At 38.0% G+C, this 24,334-nt stretch overlaps 1 protein-coding gene across 1 annotated transcript; it reads right to left on the bottom strand.

The window, feature by feature from the left end:
- Nucleotides 1-1,929: 1,929 nt before the first annotated feature.
- Nucleotides 1,930-24,185, bottom strand: SEC22B (SEC22 homolog B, vesicle trafficking protein). Its single transcript, XM_027535556.1, has 5 exons — nt 23,949-24,185; nt 14,381-14,490; nt 10,930-11,090; nt 9,165-9,311; nt 1,930-4,937 (listed from the first exon to the last, which is right to left on the bottom strand). Exons 1-5 carry the CDS (start codon nt 24,021-24,023, stop codon nt 4,783-4,785), a joined length of 648 nt encoding a protein of 215 aa, XP_027391357.1. The 5' UTR covers nt 24,024-24,185; the 3' UTR covers nt 1,930-4,782.
- Nucleotides 24,186-24,334: the final 149 nt, after the last annotated feature.

Below are 24,334 nucleotides of genomic sequence, written 5' to 3'. Positions count from 1 at the left end.
AAGTTTTTCATAATTCAATGGCACTCATTCTACAATTATTTGCTGAGTCCCTCCAACAGGTCTCTGTACCAAGTGCCAAGGATTCAAAGACATGACTACCAATAGGTCTTCACCTTAGAGGACTCACATGGTATACAGCCAAGGAGACAAGTACACACAAACTGCTATTTTTAATTGGTAGGTTCTATGCTGGAAATACAAGCACGTTGCTATGGGAGGTCTGAAACCACAACTTCTCTCAGGTTGGTAGTAAGGAGGATGTGAGAATGTTAGGCTTTACAAAAGAGGTGTTAGAGCTGGGTCTTTGAGATGAGCAGAACTTTAGTAGGTTGGAAATGAAAAGGAATAAGGTACACACACAAAAAGTTCTGGAGAGAAGGTACCAATGAGCCAAGGTAAAGGGGTAACTTGACTGATTAGAGAAAGCTAGAGAATTAGGTGTGGATGAGACAGAGGTGGTGGGGAGTGGCAGATGGGTCTGAAAGGATATGAGGTCACACTGTGGAAGGCAGACTGGGGTATGCAATCTTTTATTCTATAGGAAATGGGGCATGATTGGCTCTTTATGAACATCTTTGGTATTAATAACTTAGTAATATTGGGATGAAAGAGGGACATGTGTAAGGAGGCTGCTGCAGGAGACCAACTTAAAGAGCTTGAACGAGAACTTGAATCTTAGGCTGAAAAGAAAGGAAGTGATAAATGATGCCTATTTTGGAGGTTAAGAAAACCAAGTTTGAATAGTTGAGAGGTAGTAGGAGAAAACTGAGGAGTCATATGCAATTCCTGACTTGTAGCTGAGGTAAAGGAGTGGCAGGTGATGTCTAAAAGTTAGAAATGCCTTAGGAAGCACAGGATAGGTTTTAACTTTGAAGGCAGTAAGATGTTTTAAGTGCACTAAAGTTTTACGGAATACTCGAAACACAGATATCCAACAAGCAGCAAAATAACTGGATCTAGATCTCAGTGTGAGCACAGACAGGTACATTTGGAGCCATCAGTAACACAAGTGAGAGCTGAAGCCCCAAATACTGAAGACAAACTAGAGGAGCTTGTTCTTGAAGAATTCTTGCAGTGTTTGTAATGCTGTGTAAAGGGATTCCTTAAACCAGGGGCATATCTGCATTGACTGATAAGAGAACACAGTATGTTATGAAATCAAGAAGGTAAGATAAATTAAGATATAAGATATAAAAATAATGAGTAAGTCTAACAGTTCATTTTAAAGCTCTCACTTACAGAAGTAAAGCTGTAGCATAACAGTAACTCCTAAGTAAAAGCAGCATCTAGGGAAATGAAGTAAAATGGAAAGGAATAGAAAATGTAGGGGGGCGGGGGAAGAGAATGAGCAAAAGGACATAAGAAAAAGAGGGAGATTTTAAAAAATCATTTTGCTAAATCTTAAGTAAATCAGATGTAGAAAAATGCTGAGTTAACATTAAAATCAAATGTAAAAGGAGCAAATAAAAAGTGTTACAAACCAAGAATGAGAAAAGGCCAACAAGAACCCAAGAGTTAAAATTACTAAAAAGGAATAAAGGGAAAAATGACAGATAAGGAAATGAAAAAGATAGAAATAATAAAATGAAATTGTATATATATACAAACAAAAACCTTTTCCAAAAAATAAAAATAACCCTACAGGACAAAGTGAGATAGTGCTTAGAACAAACACGTCTACATCATAAGTTAGGAACAAACAGTATATGTAGTGGTTGGAGGCCTATCAGAGCTGGTACTTCAACTTGCTATGTGACCTTGGGCAACCTGGGAAAATGGTTATGAGGGGACTGTAATAAGACATGTAAAATGCCTAATAATGTGCTCAGTTAATGAAGGTTATGGAAGAAAAAAAGAATTAGTCCAGTTTTGATGAGGATATGGAACTCAAATTTCCAACAACTTTTCTAATCTAAAACATGGATTCAATCACAGCATTTGAAATAAACTTTATTAAACAGAGTGATTAAATTGCTCAAGACAGTTGACTGTTGGGTCAACCCTACCTGTAATGATTAAAAGGATGTGGGACTCAATTTGCTCCTTCTACCTCAAACTATGTCACACATGCTACAAACTCTTCTTTGGGGACTTTTTAAAAGTACAAGCTATTTGGTTCAATTAGTTAATGTGCAATTATAGTAGTAACATCTGTACGACCTCTGTCTTTGCCTTTTGCTGAGCTAAAAAGACAACCATGTATGGCTCAGTCACTTCTGCTAAATACACTAACCAAAAGCCTTAATTGTGTGGCCACCACCATTCAGGCTTACCTAGTGGCTCAGATGGCAAAGAATCTTCCTGCAATGCGGGAGACCCAGGTTCAATCCCTGGGTCTGGATGATCCTGAGAAGGGCCCAGCAACCCACTCCAGTATTCTTGCCAGAGAATTCCATGGACAGAGGAGCCTGGTGGGCTACAGTCTATGGGTCACAAAGAGTCAGACGTAATTGACATCCCCTTCTCCAGGGGATGTTCCTGACCCAACAATCGAACTCCCTCACTGCAGGCAGATTCTTTACCATATGAGCCACCAGTGAAACCCAAACCAAGGAATACGATCCCCCCAAATCTCATTCTTTTAACTCATGACTTTGCACAAGTCACTGACTCTGTAAGGGAAGTCACACTCTCCTTCTCTTACCATCCTCCTTGCCACAGTAAATTAGGTGTCCTTTCTTAATGTGCCCTCGACAACCCTGAACAGCATTTATCACGTTCTATTTTAGATGTCTGTCTGGTTGCTGGTTGATTCCACCTAATTAGATCTTCGCACTTCCTCCAATAAAGAACACAAGTAGGAGCCATGACAGTCCTGCTCTCTCATTTTCTGCCATCATAATCATTAACTACTTTATCTCTTTGTTTCTCATCCCCTACCCCATATCATTTTTTAATTAACCCTCTGAATTTAGGTAGGAATGTATCTAGAAGAATATGTGCATGTAAATTAACTATAGTAGATAACAAAGCTTCACACTGAAGGGAACATTCTAGAAGTATTTATTTCATTGCTGACCACTTGGTTGCAGCATGCAACTCTCAACAACGAGCTGCCACTCACTCTCCACTCCTACAGAAGTACCAAATGCTATGGTACTACTATTTAGGTTTTCAGCCTTTCAAAGGCTTTTATTACCAACATCATTACTTAGGGACAAGACTTTTAGGGACTTCAAGCACTTATTCTCTATAAAAAGTAACTTCTTATTTCATGCACAAAACTCCAATTGGCAGAGAGAGGTCCAAAGTGGGAAGAAAAAATTTTTATTCTAGTTCTATAAATTATCAGGAATAAAATAAGCATTTCTCCTTGCCTTGTTTTAAAGAAAAAAAAATTTTTTTCTCTATCAGGAATCAGAACAGTAGGTTTGATGATCCTGAGTTATAAAATTGCTTACTGGTTAAAGTTCTTCCCAAAGATCTTAAGAAGTAAGAAGTTGGTTCATTTTCCTGTACAATTTAAAGAAATATTTGCAGTATGTGTAGGAATTAGAGGTTATATTGTAGACTCTTGTGACAATATTTAAAAGGCCTATTCTCCCTATTTAAAAAATTCTACCTCAGAAAGTAAAAGGAAATTCTCATCATCCCTGAGCAAAAAAGGGAAAATTCAGGTACTTTTGTTAACAGAATGTACTGTAAATGAGTTGCCTATCTCTAGAACATTCCTAGAGAATTACATAACTGAAGCAGATATGAGGTGCTCTCAGATTTTCTTAGATAAATATGTTTAGTAGTTTGAGTAGTTGTTCTGAAAATTTTCAATTTAATTAACTATGCAACTGATTATCTTCCATTTTGAAATTTGAGAATATACTGAGAGGATACTTATGGGAGATGAAACTATAGGGCTCAGAGCAATTTAAAAAACCTTAGCAAGCTGTGGCAGGAGGAAGAGTGGGGAAAATCGTAGTGAAGAAGTGAGGAAAGAGGACAAAGCTGTAGTGATGAGCTGGCCTGTCTTCCCTCTAAGTCAGGGGCCTCTGGCTATATGCTATACTCACTCTTATATTAATATAAACCAGATGCAGAAAAATAAAGTCAAGAATGTCCCAAACTAATTTTAAGTCTTTTAAGAGTAAATGACAGAAAACATTTTTGCTTCTTAATCAAGGAGTGCTATAATATAATTTCAAGGCATCTTAATATAATACATTTAACCCTAAAGCAATTGTGCAATAAGCAAATTATCATAAATGAAAAACAAGGTTAACTTTCTACAGGGGCCAATAGACAGGGTATCTTGCAGCACAGCAATTAACCTTCACATACTGGAGTCTTGTTTAAAAGGCCATCAAACAACTCAGATTCCTGAAAATCACAAATGTCACCAACGAAAGGAATGTTGATTAAACAGAGTCAAAAAACTTCCTGAAGGACTGCCTTCTCTGAAGGGTTTCAGACTTGCTAGCATAAGTTGGTTAAGCCAAATCTCACTGACGGCTCCATTAGAGAATGAGAATGCCCCAGTCAGTGCTGTTTGAAAAATGTAAAACACTGGGAGGGGAAACAAACAAACAAAATAATCTACTGTTCCCTAATGTATATGGCTTAGCACCCAGAGAAAGCCTCTGCCCCGGAAAGACACTTTCTACATAGGGCTAAGCTTCACTAAATGAGGTGTAATCTTTCATTTTCAGGACATGTCTTTTCTTGCAAGGTCTTTAGAGGCAGAAGTTCCACTTGGATTCTAATACACATCTCTGTGCGCTCAGCTTCCTGAAAACATACACCTGCCGGGTTCTAGGTTCTCCCTTGCCAGTGACTGGATTCACTACTTCACAGCCACCAGAAGCGCACATACACTATTAACATGATGAAAAATACAGCTACTGCTGCAAGTTTGGCGTAAGTGGAACGCATGTTCAAGTACTTCGCATCCTGGCGGTATTTCTTGGACAGACTGGACAAATTGTTAGCCTTCGAATCCAATGCTGTCAAAAGGGAAAAAAAGAATAACATTAATTAGTCCCTTAAAGTATTTTATCAACTGTATTAAGAACAAAAATAACCCAAATGAGTAGCACTACTTCAAATCATGAAGTTTATTAAATTATCTTTTTTTTTTTGAAGTGTAAGGTTGTATACACTGATTAACTCATGATCCCAAAGCACTGTAAAATCTAAAATGCATTTTCAAATAATCAGTTAAACTTATGTTCAAATTCTTGAGGCTGTAGAGTGAGTCCAGAGTCTGGCCTCAGACCCTAGTTCAAATCTCAGCTGTACCAATCATATGATACTGGGCAATTCAGCCTAAGATCCAACTTCTTTGTCTATAAAAATAGGGAATATATAATAATAGTAACCATACCATAGGATATCTGTAAAGTGAGCACAATGCCTACATGATGGTAAACACTTGATAAATGTTAGCTGATAGCAACTATCTTCATAATCTCTTAATGGTTTAAATCATATTCTCTCATATTTTGACAAATGATAATCCAGGTAAGATGAAAAATTCAGGTAAGCAGAAGATTCAATGAACCAGACACTGAGTATTAACCTGTATCTCAACAGTGACTACTACCAAATTTCTAAAACTTTTCACATGGTAAAGACTATTATTATGAAGATAACACTATCAGAAATTGTATTTTAGCAGACATAGGAAAGCTGTATTACAACGAAAATACAATCACAGGTGCTAGAAAACCACCAATATCTACTAAATTAAGCTTTTTAGAATCTTCTGCAAAGTTTTTTTTCCTATATGAACATTTGTAATGTCATTATCTTCTTTTAATTGTTAACTAAGCACTTAGAGAAATAACCAGATACACATAAGCTAAACCTGGCTTAAAATATATGACATATTTTTAATAATAAAAACAAACTCTGAGTTTGGCATAAATTCTAATCAAACTTTTCACTTCTTTAAATTTTTGAGAAACTATTTTGCAATCTGAATCTATTTGGTCTTCCTTGGAGAATGCTTTTGGGCTATTTGGAGTTGCTTAATAGGGGCTGGTTTTGATTGAGAAATGTGGCATTACTTAATAACACAGGCATGTCAGCCATTTCGAAATTAGTAACTTGTCCTGTAAGAAAAGCACCTTGTCATGCAAAAAAACAGTTAAGGGATGAGAAATAGCCATGACAATACTGCAAGGAATTTTTCCAGTCAGTTTGACAGACTGGACAGAGGTTTTTAACTACTACAGTGTTTCTTACTATATTCCTAGCGCCTAGAACGGGATCTGGCATATAGTCAGTGCTCAATAAATAAGTATTTGCTAAATGAATCTAAATCTGCTGAGAAAAACTGGGAAGAGAAATAAATATTAGGTCACATAAAGTAAGCAATAGTTATGAGAATTTCTTTACATATGAACATTGGAAACAGATGGTATCATAAAAACAAAGCTATTGCTTGGAGAAGTCTTATTTAGCGAATATTTATGTTGTGGGCACCATGAGGAGTGCTAGAGGGTACAGTTATGATCAAAACGTACATGATCCCTGTATTTGTGCAATCTACACTGCAGTAGAGTGACACACCTTTGAATAAAAAAATAAAACCTATGCCTTAAAAGAAACAGGTATATTTAGGTAGTAAAAAAGGCACAATTTGATCTTACACAGGAACTATTCTTGGGTCTTAAATGCAAAGCTGACTAGCTCTAAAACAAAAAGAGAAAAAAGTATAAAAGATAGATTCTTATTATGGACAAGCCTAAAGAGGAAGAAGTCTAGTGAACTCCAGGAGTTGGTGATGGACAGGGAGGCCTGGCGTGCTGCGATTCATGGGGTCGCAGAGAGTCAGACACGACTGAGCGATTGAACTGAACTGAATCTTCCCACTGTCTTCATTTATGCCCTGTTCAGATATGCTTTTTCTTCCTCTTAAAATATCACTCTTCACTTCTTCCTAATCTATCAAAATTCAAGAAATCTTTCCTGTTCACTTATCTATTTCCTTCTACATTCTTTTAGCTCTTATTGTCTATATATCTATGTGCTCAGTCGCTCAGTTGTGTCTCATTCTTTGTGATCCCATGGACTATAGCCTGTCAGGCTCCTGTCCATGGGACTTCCCAGGCAAGAATACTGGAGTGGGTTGCCATTTCCACCTCCATCGGATCTTCCTAACCCAGGGAATGAACTCACGTCTCCTGCATTGGGCAGGCAGATTCTTTACCACTGTGCCACCTGGGCAGCCAGTATAAATCTACATAATGATTTACAACTATCATTCTCTGAAGATGAACAAGGACTCCATGGACCAACAAATTCTGCCAAGTACTAGCAGTATAAAAAGCTAGTAAGCTACTTTTTGTAAGCTATTTTTTAGCTTTGAGTAAACTACTTTTCTGAGTCTTTGCTTCTTTATCTGTAAAACTGGTTTGATACCACCGACTTCACATGGGATTACTCTAAAGAATAAATAAAATATATGTAAAGTCCCCTTACCATATTGCCTAGCACAATGTAAATGTTCAATTGATGTCTGTTACTCTGTGACAATGTTTCTTATCTTCCCAATCACATGGAGTTTCTTAAGGGTAAAAATGTACTTCATTTTTAATCAGCATATCAACACTACAGCAATTAGCAAAGCACTAGAAGGAAATCCCATACACTTTTGATTAATTGAACAGTTTATAAATTTTGGCTTTAAAAAAGTTTCCTATACTGGTTTACTTTGTCCTGAGTAGAACCTGTGAGTCTGCTACGATGAAAATTTATATAGACTCACTTATCCAAAAACTGATGTTTAAAGAGTATGAAGCTATACACTGGGACAATTGCTGACTATAAACATGAAGGTTAAAATCATAATAAAGGAAAACCCATTTATTCACTGGAGAAGGGAATGGCTGGAGAAGGGAATGGCAACCCACTCCAGCATTCTTGCCTGGAGAATCCCAAGGACAGAGGAGCCTGGCGGGCTACAGTCCATGGGGTCACAAAGAGTAGGACATGACTGAAGTGATTTCACATGCATGCATTTAATCATGAATATGTAACAAGCCTGAATGTTAAAAATATACATTAAGGCAACTACCTGTGATGATTACTGTGAAAGAAATAAAATAAGTATATAAAATAGATATAAAACAGCGTATATGCTCACATTAAACACTTAGGTAACATCTAAACATTAGTTATATATTTTAGGTAAATTAGTACACACACATACACATACCCCATGTGCTAAAAAACATTACATGCTTTTTTACATTACGTAAAATATGTAAGTGTTTAAGAATTTGAAGGAGTAAGGAGATTAATGTGTCAGGGGCTGTAAGGATCAGGGAAGGCTTCTTTGAAGAGGCAGTTCTTATCTAGAGTTTAAGGAAGGTCCAGGATGATGAAGACACTGAACAGGCTGAGGCAGAATGTTTGTGAACCAGGGAGAATGAAACACTTCTGCGATCTCCTTATCTTCCACAATAGAGAACACAGTGCCTTGCACATTGGCTGCTAAGTGGCTTCAGTTGTGTTCAACTCTGTGCGACCCTATGGAATGTAGCCCACCAGGCTCCTCTGTCCATGGGATTCTCAAGGAAAGAAAACTGGAGTGGGTTGCCATTTCCTCCTCCAGGGGATCTTTCTGACCCAGGGAACCTGTGTCTCCTGTGGCTTCTGTACTGCAGGCACATTTTTTAATGCTGAGCCACTGGGGAAGCCTGCCTTGAACATTATAAGTATTCAATTAATAGTAACTGGATGAATGAAAAGTAAGTTGAGACCAGACTAGATCTTGTAGTCACAGGTCTTAGAAGTTTTTCTGCAGAGGAACGCCTTGATGAAATGGTATTTTATAACAGTTGATCTGGCAGCAGTAAAGTCTCCTGAAGCAGCTACTTATGAAACCATTGCCAAAAACCACTGACAATGTCCTCTCACTCCTCTTTTCATTTTCCTTAACTTATGTGTTTCTATAAATACTAATCAAATTTGGTAAATACCTGGGAAACAGTAATTGTTTCTTACATGGAATGAGACTTTACACTGTTCCAACTCAATAGAAACTAACCACACTAGGAAGAAACATATCATATTGGAAGCTTGTCAAATAATCCACTTTGGAGAAATGAATTCTTAATAGTACTAGGTAGAATCTGACAGCATAAACAGTAACCCCAAATAAGCTATCCTTGCCTGTGGAATAAGAGCCACTTGCTCATAAGACTCGTACTGCTTTTAGATACCTGAGAGCGCTTCTCCCCGCTGTAACACTTCTTCAATATTCGCCACCATGATTCTCTGCACATCTTGCAGTTCAGTGTTGATGGAGCCTAGGTTTCTCCGAGCACGACTGTCAATGTAAAGCTTCTTGGTTTTCTGAATGTAGGTATCTATAATGATGAAGAAAAGTGACTGTTAACAATTTTTTTCATGTCCATCAAAGAAGTAGGTAAGAGTATATTCTGAGTTTAGTCCTGGTTTTGCAACTGTCCATGATTAACCAGACTCTTGAATGAGTATCAAGTGTGACAGGGAATTTCCCGAAATATTACTACAAAACTGCACGCTCATTCATGTTTGCCAATGTCTGCATATCATAAAACTATGAAAAGAATAATTAATAAAGATTATATTTTCAACTTTTAGCTAAAATCTTAAAGATAATGTATTGGCTACCCTTTATTTGCCCCTTTAAACTGCCTCCCACCCTTCTGCACCCTGCCTTCTGCTTTGGGAAGCTAACCTGCATGAATTACATCAGTGGATTTCATGCTGTCTAGCTTCCAATTAGGTTCAGCCAAAGCGGACACCCCAAGAGCAGGGAATGAGAGTGGACAGTGACAGTGGTTCATTCCTCTCTCTCCTCCCTGAGAAGTCATCTTGGGCTGGTAGTATTTCTCCACCAAAAGTTACTGCTCCTTTGAAATTGCCCTCTTCTATAAATTTTCTCCTTCCCAGTTCCAGAAACTGCTCTTATCCATTCAAGCCTAGGGTTGATAACAATTACCATGCTACTGGACTCAGGTTACTGTACCTTACAGTTCATCTATAACCCTTTCATATCTCTGTGTACAATCTTTTAAGCTAATTTGAGGGTACCAACTATTTCCTGTGTGACTTTGGTACAGCAGTCTTATTTTTTTCTTGGTTTTACTGAACTTCTATCGCCTACAAAAATAAAAACTGCAAAACCAGACATGATAAAATTAGCACTTGGAGAGTTTAGTTTTGAAACACTGTAATGCTTTGCTATAATACATTTTCTTTATTTCTACAAAGCAAGAGGACTCATTTATCTAGCAAACTTGAAACACTTCAGAAATCCAGAGGTAGTATTCAAAACCAGTTTATTTTTTAACTAAAAATGTCAATGATGTAATCTAATCATACTTGTTCTCCTTTCTTTTACTTACAGGACATTTCCTTTGATATGTCGCCATCCTATATTTTACCAGCTCTGAGCAATGAGTCTTTCTATAATTCTTGTACAAATATGGACACCCATGCTCAATGCTTCTGCCTATAGGAACTGTTGTGCCCCAATACCACGTATCTTTTAGTACTTAAATTAGAGGATCTTGTTCTATTAAAAGAAACAAAACACCACTCTTTCTGATTTCCAAATTCTGATCTCCATAAAATGGGTCTCACTGTGAGTATATGTGTGTGTGGGGGTGAAGACACTGAATTGGGAAAAAGAAGAACTCAGCAATTACATGTCAATCTGGATCTTCAGGCAGTTTTTTACCCTAATGAAGAATCAAAACAAATTACAAAAAAGAGCAAAGGGCAACAAGCTCTATGGGGAAAATATCGAAAGCCCAGAGAAAATTATTAATACTTATGTGAAGGAAGCCTCATTCACTCAAAAGGAAAAAAGACATGGAATAGGAGAAGAGGCAGAATCCAAAACATTAGATAAGCTTTAAAAAAAAAAAAGTCAAATTATATCACTAGCTTCTCTACACTGTCTACTCCCCTGACAGAGAAGTAAGGCACAAAACTTACCAAACTCAATAAAGGAGTAGGGTCTAGACACAGTTGGCACCTTCTTCCCATGCTGTTCATCAAATTCTGAGTGTAAATCTTCTAGGTAGGCAAAAGCCAGCTTCTTAGGGAAGGCAGCTTCACACAGAACCAAATAACATACTCCTTGTTCAATAATGTAACTGAAGAGACAAAAATGAAAAAAGCAAGGAAAAGTTGTTGTAGATTAATAACACTCCCAACAGTCTGAAACAGACTCTCAGCGCCATACAAACTTTGTTTTTGGTTATTCTACCCGGCTTGCAGGATCTTAGTTCCCCGACTAGGGATCAAACCCAGGTCCTTGGCAAGGGAAGGGCAGAGTCCTAACCACTGGACCACCAGGAAATTCCTTATACAAACTTGAAAATATTCAAGCCGAAATCAGAAAGTCAATTACAAACCATAAATCACTAGAATTAGAAAACAAACATCTTCCCATTATTAGAAGCATATTCCAAAAGGAGTATTTAGACATACTTATTCATCACATAATTCTTCAACTAAAATATCTTAATACTTAAGACTTTTTCTTGAAAACTTAGGGGTGTGACTCCATCTGCCCTTTGATCATGTATAGTAAACAAGTAATAATATACACACATTTAAACTTCTTCCATCTGTAAGAATTGTGGAACTAGAAATTTTTGTGAACACTAAAAAGTTAGAAGTTAATGTCACAATGATTACTGGGTACAGAAAATACCAATCTCAGGACTAATAATAGTTCCTAATTTCTAGGGTAGAAGAACTCTGTATTAATTGCAAATTATTCAATAACAGAACTGACTCCTCTTGTGAGAGTGAGCTCCCTGGCAGCCTTCAGTTCAGTTCAGTCGCTCAGTCATGTCTGACTCTTTGCAACCCCATGGACTGCAGCATGCCAGGCTCCCCTGTCCATCACCAACTGCCGAAGCTTGCCCAAACTCATGTCCATCATATCATCCCTGGCAGTCTGGAGGAGGCTATATTACTGCATGTCTGAGATATTTTTGGAAAGAGGCTGGCTACTCAGTGGTTTTCAAATGAGTTTGTAGCCACAGCACTCTTTATTTGAGCCAAAATTATATCCAGAAGACCAATATGTATAGCAAATAAAGTCAGAAGTTTTTTAGTTTAAGTAGGAGTTTAAGGGTCCAAAGCATTACACACATCCCCCATCCCTTTCCCTTCTATGTGGCTTCTAAGGCACCCCAGAACTCCACAGAATGGAGTCCCCTTTCCTGAAAACTTGCTTCCTTTTTTCTGCTCTATAGCACTTCTTGTCCTAGGTATTATAGTACAGTATGCATATGTGTCTCTCTCTGCTATAATAAGAGGACAAGCTAAGAATATTAAAGGCAAGACTTAATACACGGTCTGGCAAAGAATACATCTTTAGCAAACAGCTCTTAGATGCAAATAAGGGAAGAGATAAGATTATAAAGAAGGAGGCAGAAGAAAATCTCTTTTCAATTCCATGAGATCTTTCCTAGGTCATTTGTTCCTAACCCATAGTAAAGATAAAAAATACTATATTATAATTGAGCATCTCTAACATTATTTATGGAGAAGGCAATGGCACCCCACTCCAGTACTCTTGCCTGGCAAATCCCATGGACGGAGGAGCCTGGTAGGCTGCAGTCCATAGGGTGGCTGAGGGTTGGACACCCACTGATCGACTTCACTTTCACTTTTCACTTTCATGCATTGGAGAAGGAAATGGCAACCCACTCCAATATTCTTGCCTGGAGAATCCCAGGGACAGGGGAGCCTGGTAGGCTGCCGTCTATGGGGTCGCACAGAGTTGGACACGACTGAAGTGACTTAGCAGCAGCAGCAACATTATTTAGAAAGGAAATAATGTGAAAGGAAAGTTATGACCAACCTAGACATCATATTAAAAAGCAGAGACATTACTTTGCCAACAAAGGTCCATCTAGTCAAGACTATGGTTTTTCCAGTAGTTATGTATGGATGTGAGAGATGGACTATAAAGAAAGCTGAGCGCCGAAGAATTAATGCTTTTGAACTGTGGTGTTGGAGAAGACTCTTAAGAGTCTCTTGGACTGCAAGGAGATCCAACCAGTCCATCCTAAAGGAGATCAGTCCTGGGTGTTCACTGGAAGGACTGATGTTGAAGCTGAAACTCCTATACTTTGGCCACCTGATACTAAGAGCTGACTCATTTGAAAAGACCTTGATGCTGGGAAATATTGAAGGCAGGAGGAGAAGGGGATGACAGAGGATGAGATGGTTGGATGGCATCACGGACTCAGTGGCCATGAGTTTGGGTAAACTCTGGGAGTTGGTGATGGACAGGGAGGCCATCAGGACTACAGGCGTGCTGTAGTCCATGGGGTTGCAAAGAGTCGGACACGACTGAGCAACTGAACTGAACTGAACGTTATTTACTGTTGAAATAACTTACAAAACCTAATGTTCACTATTTTCTTAACCAATAGGCCAGAGTCTTGTTTTGGTTTTGATTCTGTATACTTGTTTGCTTATTCTTGATGAGTAGAAGGTTGGTTGGTTGAGTTAAACACAATGGGTTCTTCCTAGGTCTATATTATCTCAGTATCTGAGCTCCGAACATACTAAGGATTATTTAGCTTATCCTTTCTTATTTTCCTCTGATCTTCTTGTCCTCTTTTTTCTTTTTTAATCCTGCCTGTTTTAGCACCTTCAAACTTGACATATAATTAAACACTTAATACCAATTATTTGTAGGTAATTTGAGACCCAATAAAGTCCCTTTGATCCCTCTCTCAGCTGTATGCATTGTCTACAACCACTGATTTGTTGTCGTTGTTGTTGTTGTTTAGATGCTGTCATGTCTGACTCTTTGCGACCCCATGGACTGTATCCTGCCAGGCCCCTCTGTCCATGGCATTTCCCAGGCAAGCATATTGGAGTGGGTTGCCATGCCCTTCTCCAACCACTGATTAGATGCTCTTAAATTATCTTTTATAATTTTCTATTCTCTAAATAATAAATAATACCTATTGACTATTCTCTATGTGCCAGACAAAATGTTAAGTGATATACAGGGATTTTCTCATAAACCTATGATTCCCTATTTTATAGAGGTAACCGAGGCCTAGTAAAATATATGTGGGTTGCTCAAAGTTACAGTGTCAGTAAATGTTTAAGCAAGTGTACTAATCTATGTGTGTCTGGCTCTAAGAAGCTCCCAAAGCAAAAGTTATCTATTACTGCATGATACATACAGCATTACTGGACACAAGATAACAGGGTGAATTACTGTACACAAACTGAATACAGAAACCAAGATTTCAGTTTTGCAAAATTAGAGCCAGGAAAGTTGCCTCCACAGAGTGACTCTATTTTCAAAATTACCTTTGCATTTGAAAAAAGTTACCATTCTTCTCAGGTGTAATTACTGTATTTCATACTTAAACAATCACAAAGAAATCAAGATTATACTCACTGAAAAGTCATGGCACCAGCTTCCAAGGTGCATCTGGTAGGGGACTGTTCATTCAACTTTCGAAAGAGCTGCTTAGCCTGACTCTGGTACTGTTGAAGGTCCCGGCCAGACTGAAAGAAGACACCTTCATTTAAGAATGTTCCACAAAAAAAACAGTAGCAATTGGTAAGAAGTATCATGTTTTGAGGACGCTATGTAAATAAGGTCTTTCATTTATAGGTTAATAACATTAATAAGATTTAACAAAATAAAAGTGGCCTACTTTCAGAGAAAAAAGGGAGCCCAAACCCTGAGTTTTTCAACAAAGTCACATTAGTTATTTTCTAAAAAGCAAAAATACAATCCTCAACTGCATTTAAGGTACTTGCTGAATCCATTTCCACTGTGAGGTCAGTGCCCTCCTCCTAACCCACTTCACTTGCATGGTTACTGCCACAGAATCACACATGTTCTATACTCAGTGGAAAGTCCTGGGAAAGACAGAATGAATGAATCTCATTTTTATGCTGAAATATCATGCAAAATCTTCCATAAAGTGTTACAGTATTTGATGTATAAGCAAAACTACGTGTGTGCACCCATCACTGTAAATTACTATGAACACTGTAACTGCAAGTAGGTAAAAACAAGGAATAGTCAGGATGAAGACTGGAAAGTCAAAATATCCTTTACTAAATAAATCTATTTGGTTTCCAAGTTTGGAATGCAAACGTCTGGATAGCAAGGGATATGTTCATAAAAAAAATGAAAATAGTAACATTTGGATGACAGAATTACAGGCAATATTTTCCCAAACAATTTCTAAATGATTTCACAATTTTTTTTTTTTTTAAGAGAGGAAAAAGTCTACTGGGGGAAAGAGCAGAGTCATTTCAAAAGGAGAAAATCATATCTCAATAACCTATTAGACAAAAATGGAAAAGAAGTGCATGAAGAGTAAGAAGCAAATATACTTTATTGATCCACATACTGGGGGAAATAAACAATTGCTGCTATGTGATGGGAAGGAATTATTTTATTTTACATTATTTATTCTAAATTGAAAGATATAACACAGTCTCTCCTTGGTAGATGCTTAATAACTAAATGTTTAAATAGAAAAGTATACTGGGTTCTCCCAGGGATTGGACCTAAGGTCTAACTATGAGAGAGTACAAAGTAGAACTTGGTGGATCACAGCAATCCACTGAACTGAGAATAAAACCAAGGAAGCAAAAATAAAATCATGTAACTGGCAGATAAACAAACATACAAGTATAGGATTTTAAGCTATATTTAAAATAGTGAACTAGAAATGCGCACTAAGATATCACCTCACTCCTGTTAAAATGACTATTATCAAAAGGACAAGATATAACAAGCATTGGTGAGGGTGTGGAGAAAAGGGAACCCTTGTGCACTGTTGGAAGGAATGCAAATTGGTGCAGCCAAAATGGAAAAAATATGGGGGGTTCCCTCAAAAAAATTAAAAACAGAACTACTGCATGATTCAGCAATTCAACTTCTAGGTATTTATCTAAAGAAAATTAAACACTAAATTAAAAAGATATATGCATCCTAAGCTATGCTCACTGCAGCATTATTTACAATAGCCAAGATATGAAAATAACCTATAATAAGTGTTCAATAGATGAATGGATAAAAAAGATGCAGTATATATACACAACGGAATAGTATTCAGCCATTAAAAAAGAGTGGAATCTTGCTCAAAAAACAAGCTCACAGATAGAGAATGGACTGGTGACTGCCAGAGGGGAGGTGGGTGGGGGAGTAGGCCAAATGAGTAAAGGGAATCAAAAAGCACAAACTTCCAATTATAAAACAGGTCATGGGGATACAGTGTTCAGCATGGTGACTGTAGTTAATAATACAGTATTATGTATTTGAAAGTTGCTAAGACAGTAAAACTTATATGTCTGCATCACAAGAAAAAAAAAGAATAAACATTTTCATAACTATTTTTTCATGATGGAGAGTAACTCTCTCATAGACTTACTGTGGTGATTTCACAGTGTCTACAAATACTGAATCATATTGTACATCTGAAACTAATATAATGGTATATGTCAATCATAACTCAAAATAAAATAAAAAATGGTGAGCTGGAAATTTCAATATAAATAAGTAAATAAGTATGAAGTGAACCAGGCAGAGACCATTAGAAGTATCAATTTGTAGTTTAACACTGTTTTTATGGCAATGACTTATAAGGCTGTTTGCCTGAGAAATACTCCTACATTACCATATATACTGTTATATATTAATAACACTTTGTAATAATTAACAGTATAATATATAGTGACATTATTGTATTAAACAGTAATGCCAATATATATATTGCTTTTCTCACGACTGGCCAGCCAGTTAGGGAGAGTGAATACCATCACATGCTTTGAACTAATGCCAATATCTTATGTTCCTAAATTTGAGTGGTAGAGTCAATCTGTTTGCTTAAGCAATGTTGTTATGTGGCATTCCGAAGATATCTGACCCCACAACAATAGACACCAGAAAGAAAGAAAGAAAGTGAAGTCGCTCAGTCATGTCCGACTCTTCGTGACACAATGGACTGTAGCCTACCAGGCTCCTCTGTCCAAGGGATTCTCCAGGCAAGAATACTGGAGTGGGTTGCCATTTCCTTCTCTAGGGGATCTTCCCGACCCAGGGATCGAACCCAGGTCTCCCACATTGCAGGCAGATGCTTTAACCTCTGAGCCACCAGGGAAGATAATAGATACAAGGGATGCAAGTAAAGTTGCTGCTGCTGCTGCTGCTGCTAAGTCGCTTCAGTCGTGTCCGACTCTCTGCGACCCCATAGACAGCAGCCCACCAGGCTCCCCCGTCCCTGGGATTCTCCAGGCAAGAACACTGGAGTGGGTTGCCATTTCCTTCTCCAATGCGTGAAAGTGAAAAGTGAAAGTGAAGACGCTCAGTCGTCTCCGACTCTTCTCGACCCCATGGACTGCAGCCTATCAGGCTCCTCCGTCCATGGGATTTTCCAGGCATGAGTACTGGAGTGGGGTGCCATCGCCTTCTCCGAAATAAAGTTGCAGAGGCTACTAAAAATGTATTAGTTGCTCAGTCATGTCCAACTCTTTGTGACCCCATGGACTGTAGCACACCAGGCTCCTCTGTCCATGGGATTCTCCAGGCGAGAATACTGGAGTGGGTTGCCATGCCCTTCTCCAAGGGATCTTACTGACCCAGGGATAAAACCTTGGCTACTAAAGTGCCAAGAAATAATATCAACATAGATCAATGATTTTCAACTCTGGCTTCACACTAGAATCTCCTAGGGATCTTAAAAACACTATTCCTGCTCAGTCTGCACCCCAAAACCAATTAAATCAGTGTTTTGGAGGCAGGACTCAGACATTAGTATCAGTAAAATAAATACAAACATAAAAGTTAAATGTAAGTTTTCTGACAGCTAAAGGCAGGGGAGCCCTTTAAAGGAAATAGTTAAATAAATAAATGGCAAATGAAATTCCACCATTGTAACAACGTGGATGGACGGAGAGGGTATTATGCTCAGTGAAATAAGTCAGAGAGAGAAAGACAAATACTGTCTTATCCCTTATATGCGGAATCTAAAAAATAAAACGAATATAACAAATCAGAAACAGACTCACAGATACAGAGAATAGACTAGTGGCTACCATTAGGCAGAAGGAAAGGAAGAAGGGCAAGACAGTGGTAGGGGCGATTAAGATGTACAAACTATTATGTATAAAATAAATAAGCTACATGGATATATTGTGCAGCACAGGGAATAATGGTATTTTATAACAAATTGAAGTATAATCTATAAAGATACTGAAGCACTATATTCTAAGTGTGAAACTAACATAATATAAACCAACTACACTTGAATTTAAAAAAATGGCAAAAAACTGTTGGTCAAATGAAGATTGGTACAAATCCTTTGACTTTATAAGAGGCATCGTAAACATTACTGCAATCTGAGAGAAACACAGAGACAATGGCCAAAAGCATGCTACGATTTCAGGAATTTACAACGAACAAACCAACGATGCCAACGTACAGTACTGGGGACATACCTACATAGGAATTATGACACGCCAACCAACATTTTACACTGCTGGTTCAGTTAGCATCACCATTCCTGGGAACACGATGCTGGTATAATCTTTCTGGTAGTCATTCTGACAATATGTATTGGAAATTATAAAATTTTGCACAGTGTTTTATTAACAATTCTACATCTTTGAAAGTATACATACACATCATATATGTGTTAAGCAAACAACTACAAAAACATAAAAACAAAAAACATATGTTCAATAATAGGGTAGGGGATGGGTGACATAACATACGGTATATATTTATATAATGGAACCATTATATACAGAACCATCAAAATGATGTGTAATATTTAATGATATGAGCATTCATTCATTATACACTGTGAAAAAATTAGGTTATTACCTAATTATTATTAGTTATTACCCATTATTTAATTTTAAACACATACACAAAGATTAAAGTTAGATACCAAGTGGGTATAATTTAAGTAGGGATTACTTAATTTTACCACTACTTTAGTTAAAAAAAACAAAAATCACCATTAACTTCTTGGTCCTTTTGTATTTACTGAATTTTCTACAACAGTCACAAATTAACTTTATGTTGAGAAAATTATTCATTCATCAATGTCTACTTGTTGCCTATCTGCACTTGGGGCCAGGAAGGGAGGGGCCAGGATTTGTGCCCAGGCAGTCTACCCCTGAAGCTCCTACTCCTGTGCGTGCTATACAACCTCTACAATTAAAATTGCTTCTGTGATGGTCAAGCCACATTCCAAGTGATATCTTACTATTTAATATTAAATCTAATTCATGGGAAATGCTCAAGACTACATGGCAACTCTGAACTATTGATAGATCTCACATAACAACATAATCATGGCTTTAGAGATAAACCCTTGGTTTGCTTTTAAGATTACAGTCACAAAGGGCCCACAGTCAGCCAGCCTATCTAAAAATAGTTAATTAGATGTCCTAATTCTGTTTTCTACTTCGTCTAAAACAGACTTGATGAAACTTGTACACAGTATAAAGGAAAGACAGCTGTTAGCAATCCAATAATAAAGTGGATGTGAAAGTATTCACAAATTCTGAAACTTGAGATCATCAGTATATTTAGGATGCGGTTCTGTACATAAAATATAGGAGGTACAGGGTAGTAAACTGCCACACAACCACAATCCGTTTTATTGCTGTTACCTATGACTGCTGGTGGGCTTCCCTGATGGCTCAGATGGTAAAGAATCTGCCTGCAATGCAAGGTTCAATTCCTGGGTTGGGAAGATCCCCTGGAGAAGGTAATGGCAACCAACTCCAACTATTCTTGCCTGGAGAATCCCATGGAGAGAAGAACCTGATGGGCTACAGACCATGGGGTCGCAAACAGTCACACACAACTGAGTGACTTTCACTTTATGACTGTTGTAGTTGTATCAAATGCCATCTTTCGTCTTTACAATAATGTTTAGCTAAGCCCTTATCATTTTTAAACCCCTGTTAAGCTCTACTGATCAAAGGCCAGCAGCACCAAGAACCAACCATCTTTCTCTAACAGCCATAACAGTAAGATGATTAATCAACCCTCAATGACTGAGGGAGTGTGGCAGTTTAACAGTACAACAGACCATCTGCTTCTTGGAGTTCCCTGCTCTGTACTCAGTTACGTCTACACCTTCTTTAAGTCCACAGAGCTGAGACACAATGAGAGAAGACAACAGGGTGTATTTTGAGGTAGAACAGAAAGGTAAAGAAATTGCAAACAACTGAAAAGGAGAAATACATCAGAAAGGGAGAAATAGAGTATCACTTAGTGTAGTTTGGAAAAGTTCATCTCTCTACCTTAGGCTTGTATTTCTAGCTAAAGCATAGAGAAAATAGTGCATAAGGTACTCTTTAAAAAAAAAATGCTCTATTGTATTACTTGAATAACTGTTCATCTACAGTAACAAGACAGTTTGTATAGGGACTAGCATGGAGTAACTACCTAAAATATAGAATCTATTATTAATGTAAATAACTGAAAGAATATATTTATTTGGCCTGGACAATTAAGATACTTAACTATAAAACTATTTGATCAAGATATCCATTTCTTAAAAAGTAATTTCCAGACTCCCAAGAAGTAAATACATTATTAAAATATCTTAGAACAAAGCAGTAAAGTGTAACAGTTAGGTACTAAGGCTCCAGTGTAGAATCAGACAGATTTGGATTAAAAGGAACAAACCAGTGGTTACCAGTGGGGAGAGGGAAGGAAGGAAAGGCACACTAGGGGTAGAGGACTAAGAGGTACAAACTACTTATGTATGAAGTAAATAAGCAGCTCCAAGAGTATACTGTACAGCTCAGAGAATATAGCCAATATTTTATAATAACTACTAATGGAGTCTAACCTTTAAAAACTGTGAATCACTATGCTTCACACCTGAAACTTATACACTGTGAATCAACTATGCCTCAATTAAAATTTTCTTTTAAAAACCAAAACAGTGGTTCTCAACCAAGGGTGACTTTGCCTAACCTCCCCAAAGATGACATGCAAAATGTAAGAAATATTTTTGGTTGTCAAACTGGAGGGAGGGTGGTGGTAGTGCTATTGGTATGTAAGGTGCAGAGGCCAAGGATACGGCTAGACATCCAGCAACTCACAGGACAGTTTTCCCGCAACAAACAATTACCCATTCCAAAATGTCAAAAGTGCCAAAGTTAAAAACCCTGATGACCGAAGTATCAAACCACTATGTTATGCATCTGGAACTAACACAGCGGTTGTAGGTTAATAAGGAAGAAAGGAAGGGGAGAAAAGGAGGGAGGGACAAGGGAGGGGAAGGGGAAGGAAGGAATCCCAGTGAAAAATTCCGTTGTACTACTTATGCTGTGTGACTTAAAGAGACTTTTCTTCTCTTAGCCTCAGAGCTTCCCTATCTGTAATTGTAGATAATAACAGTACCCATCCTAGCAGTTGATATAAGGGCTTCCCTGGTGGCTCAGCAATAAAGAATCCGCCTGTCAATGCAGGGGACATGGATTCGATCCCTGGGTCAGGAAGACTCTCTGGAGGAGGAAATGGCAATCCACTGCAGTACTCTTGCTTGGAAAATCCCATGGACAGAGGAACCTGGCAGGCTACAGTCCATGGGGTCACAAAGAATCAGACACGACTTAGCAACGAAACAACAATAGCTGGTATGAAGACTAAATGAAACCATGCATTTAACAGACTTAGCGGAATGGTTGGTATATAGCAGGCACTCTATGGGCTTCCCAGGTGGTGTTAGTGGTAAGGAACCCACCCACCAATGCAGGAGACCTAAGAGACACAGGTTCAATCCCTAGGTCAAAAAGATTTCCCTGGAATAGGGCATAGCACTCCAGTATTCTTGCCTAGAGAATCCCATGGACAGAGGAGAGTGGAGGGCTACAGTCCATAGGGTCACAAAGAGTTGGACATGACTGAAGCTACTTAGCACGCATGCATAGGCACTCTCTCTAAATGTAAGGTGCTCTATTTTAATAGTAAAAAATAAGTCAAAGATTTATATTTTTGCAGATGTTAAAAGTTTAGAAAGGACGTTATCATTCAAAGCCAAAACTGCTAAAGGAAATCACTACAGAATTACCATCATAAAAATATTTTTGTGTAAAATATCTTTCCTTTTCAATTAAAGCAACCCATCTTGGTAGACTGATACCTAATTTGGAATTATGAAACACACAGTATAACCAACTAATTTTTTCAATTAAGTGTCAAGGCAAAGAATAAGGGCCTACTGATATTCAGACCTTCAGATCTACTTTATATTCTTTGCCCACACTGGAATTCAAAGCAATAGTTGGAAAACTGACCAGATTTCTGTTCCCTTGTAAAAACTATTTCTTAGTCAAATTTCATATCCTTCAAGGAACATTTCCTCACACCATCTCCTTTGTTTCAAATCATGTTCTGCATTCATTTTAATAATTTCACTCCTTCTGCATAGTCCAAGAAAATGTTTAATGCTGGAGAAGAGAAAAATACTTCACAATTCAAAGTTCAGGGCATGCTATATTTTTCAGATTTTATATTAGCTTAGACTTTTTTTTGTGTAGTGAATAGAAAATATTTCACTCAGCATAACCTACTAAGCAACACAACAACTTCACAATCTGTATCGCTGTTCTCATAAAAGTTAAAGTAAATGTATTTGCAAATCAAACCTAAAAGGGCATATAACCAAATAGAAGCTTTCTCAATTAGGAGACACTAATATTGGCTTGGATGTCATTCCTTTTGGGAAGACTTTCCTGATGTCCAAAAATCAATTTAGATACCTTTTTCATGTTCAATCACAGAAACTTCTTTCTCCTCTACAGCAATTATCTACATTACAGTTATCTGTTAGTGATCTGGCTTCTCCACTAAACTGTAAGCTCCATGAAAGTAGGGACTATGTTCCCTAAGCCCCTGCATGAACACCATGCTTGGCACACCTGATGTGCTTAATGAGAGCTGGTTTTTGTCATGAATATATGAATGAAAGGTTAAAAAATACGCCAAAATATTTTTTTCTAGAACTCAACTTTTTTTAGGCCTTGAAAGTTTTTTTTAATTACTTGTATAAGAAAGTAAAATAAAGTTGATCACTTTAAACAAATTTAAATAAATTATATAAATTTCATTTTCAGCCTCCTTTCTTCCAGAATTCCCCAACCTTATTTCCAGGAACTGGTCTCACACCAGAAACTTGCCTTGTGATTTTAAGGCACAAAGCCTTTTCCTGTGAAGCTATCTAGGGGTTTTTTCTGGGACTTTTTGTTTGTTTGTTTTAATCAATGCAACATATTTTTGACCACCTATTATACTAAAACTGCTATTGTAAAAGCTATGGGAAATACAAAAATGACCAAGATTTGTCATCTGCCTACTAGGAAATTTAATTTATTGAAAGACAAAGGCAAAAGTACAAGGCATTATAGAAATATAACACAGGGGTCACAATTCCAACAATAAGAATTTAGTAAGGCTTACTGAAGGAGGTGGGAATTGGACATAACTTTGAAAGAAAGTACTGTACTGAACTTCAAACAGGAGCATATATGTGGCAATACTACCACATCTGCTTTCAATAGATGTCAGCAAGCTAGGTCAAGGATCAGGTGCTACAGAAAGGAGTTAAAGAACTAGGAGCTGATTTTCCCCAGGACGTGTCAGCCTTATTAACAGCAAAAAATCAGAAACCCTTAATTTTAGCAGAGTCCATAAAGAATTACAGAACACTGGGTGATCACAATTAGCCAAACCTACCCCTTCTCCGGAGTGTTTTTCTAATAAGAAATAGGTAAGATAAAAATCTATCCCCGCCTTCAGCAAAGGTTAGTTTTCTCCAGGTAGTTTTCTCCACTGTTAAAAGAGAAAACGCACTTCAGAGGACTCAGAAATGCCTGGGAAGACTCAGGGGTCTCCCGCGTCCTAACAAGGAATCCGGGGCGGACAGCATAGCGCTCTGGCAGGAACTTGGGGTCCTGAGGATCTAGCAGCTCACCTGTTCGTCCTCCTGCATCGAGGCGGCCAACGGGAGCCCGTCCGCCACTCGGGCGATCATCGTGAGCAACACCATCTTTACAGGCTACGGAGACCCAACACTGGCCCAGACGGCCGTAGATGTGTCTTGACTTGCTCCGCCGGGACAACAGTTAAACCTCTACCTCAGTTGCCGGAGACACAGCTGCTCGCGTCTCCGCTTCCCGCTGAGGTGGCCGGAAACAAGCTCTAGAGCTCTCCACTACCGGTCCCCAGAATTGGCTTCCCATCGGGAACTACAACTACAGGCACACTAGTTCCGTGATCTCTCCTTACACCTTCAGAAACTCCTAAGGCCCCGGCCACTTTTCTGAATTTCCAGCTTTGAATAAGCCTTGACCCGTGAGA

This window comes from Bos indicus x Bos taurus, chromosome 3 (genome assembly GCF_003369695.1).
Source record: "Bos indicus x Bos taurus breed Angus x Brahman F1 hybrid chromosome 3, Bos_hybrid_MaternalHap_v2.0, whole genome shotgun sequence".
Taxonomy (NCBI): Eukaryota; Metazoa; Chordata; class Mammalia; order Artiodactyla; family Bovidae; genus Bos; species Bos indicus x Bos taurus.
Note: the sequence above shows the minus strand (reverse complement) of the source record. Positions and strands in the feature narration are given on the sequence as shown.

What these genes read in the sequence shown, in the direction of transcription:
- SEC22B (XM_027535556.1), bottom strand. Translation starts at nt 24,023, where the DNA reads ATGGTGTTGCTCACGATGATCGCCCGAGTGGCGGACGGGCTCCCGTTG. An exon ending in GCTGGTGCCATGACTTTTCA is followed by an intron (nt 11,091 to 14,380) that starts GTGAGTATAATC and finishes TTGTCTCTTCAG; the next exon opens with TTACATTATTGAACAAGGAG. An exon ending in GCGGGGAGAAGCGCTCTCAG is followed by an intron (nt 4,938 to 9,164) that starts GTATCTAAAAGC and finishes CCCTTTTGACAG; the next exon opens with CATTGGATTCGAAGGCTAAC.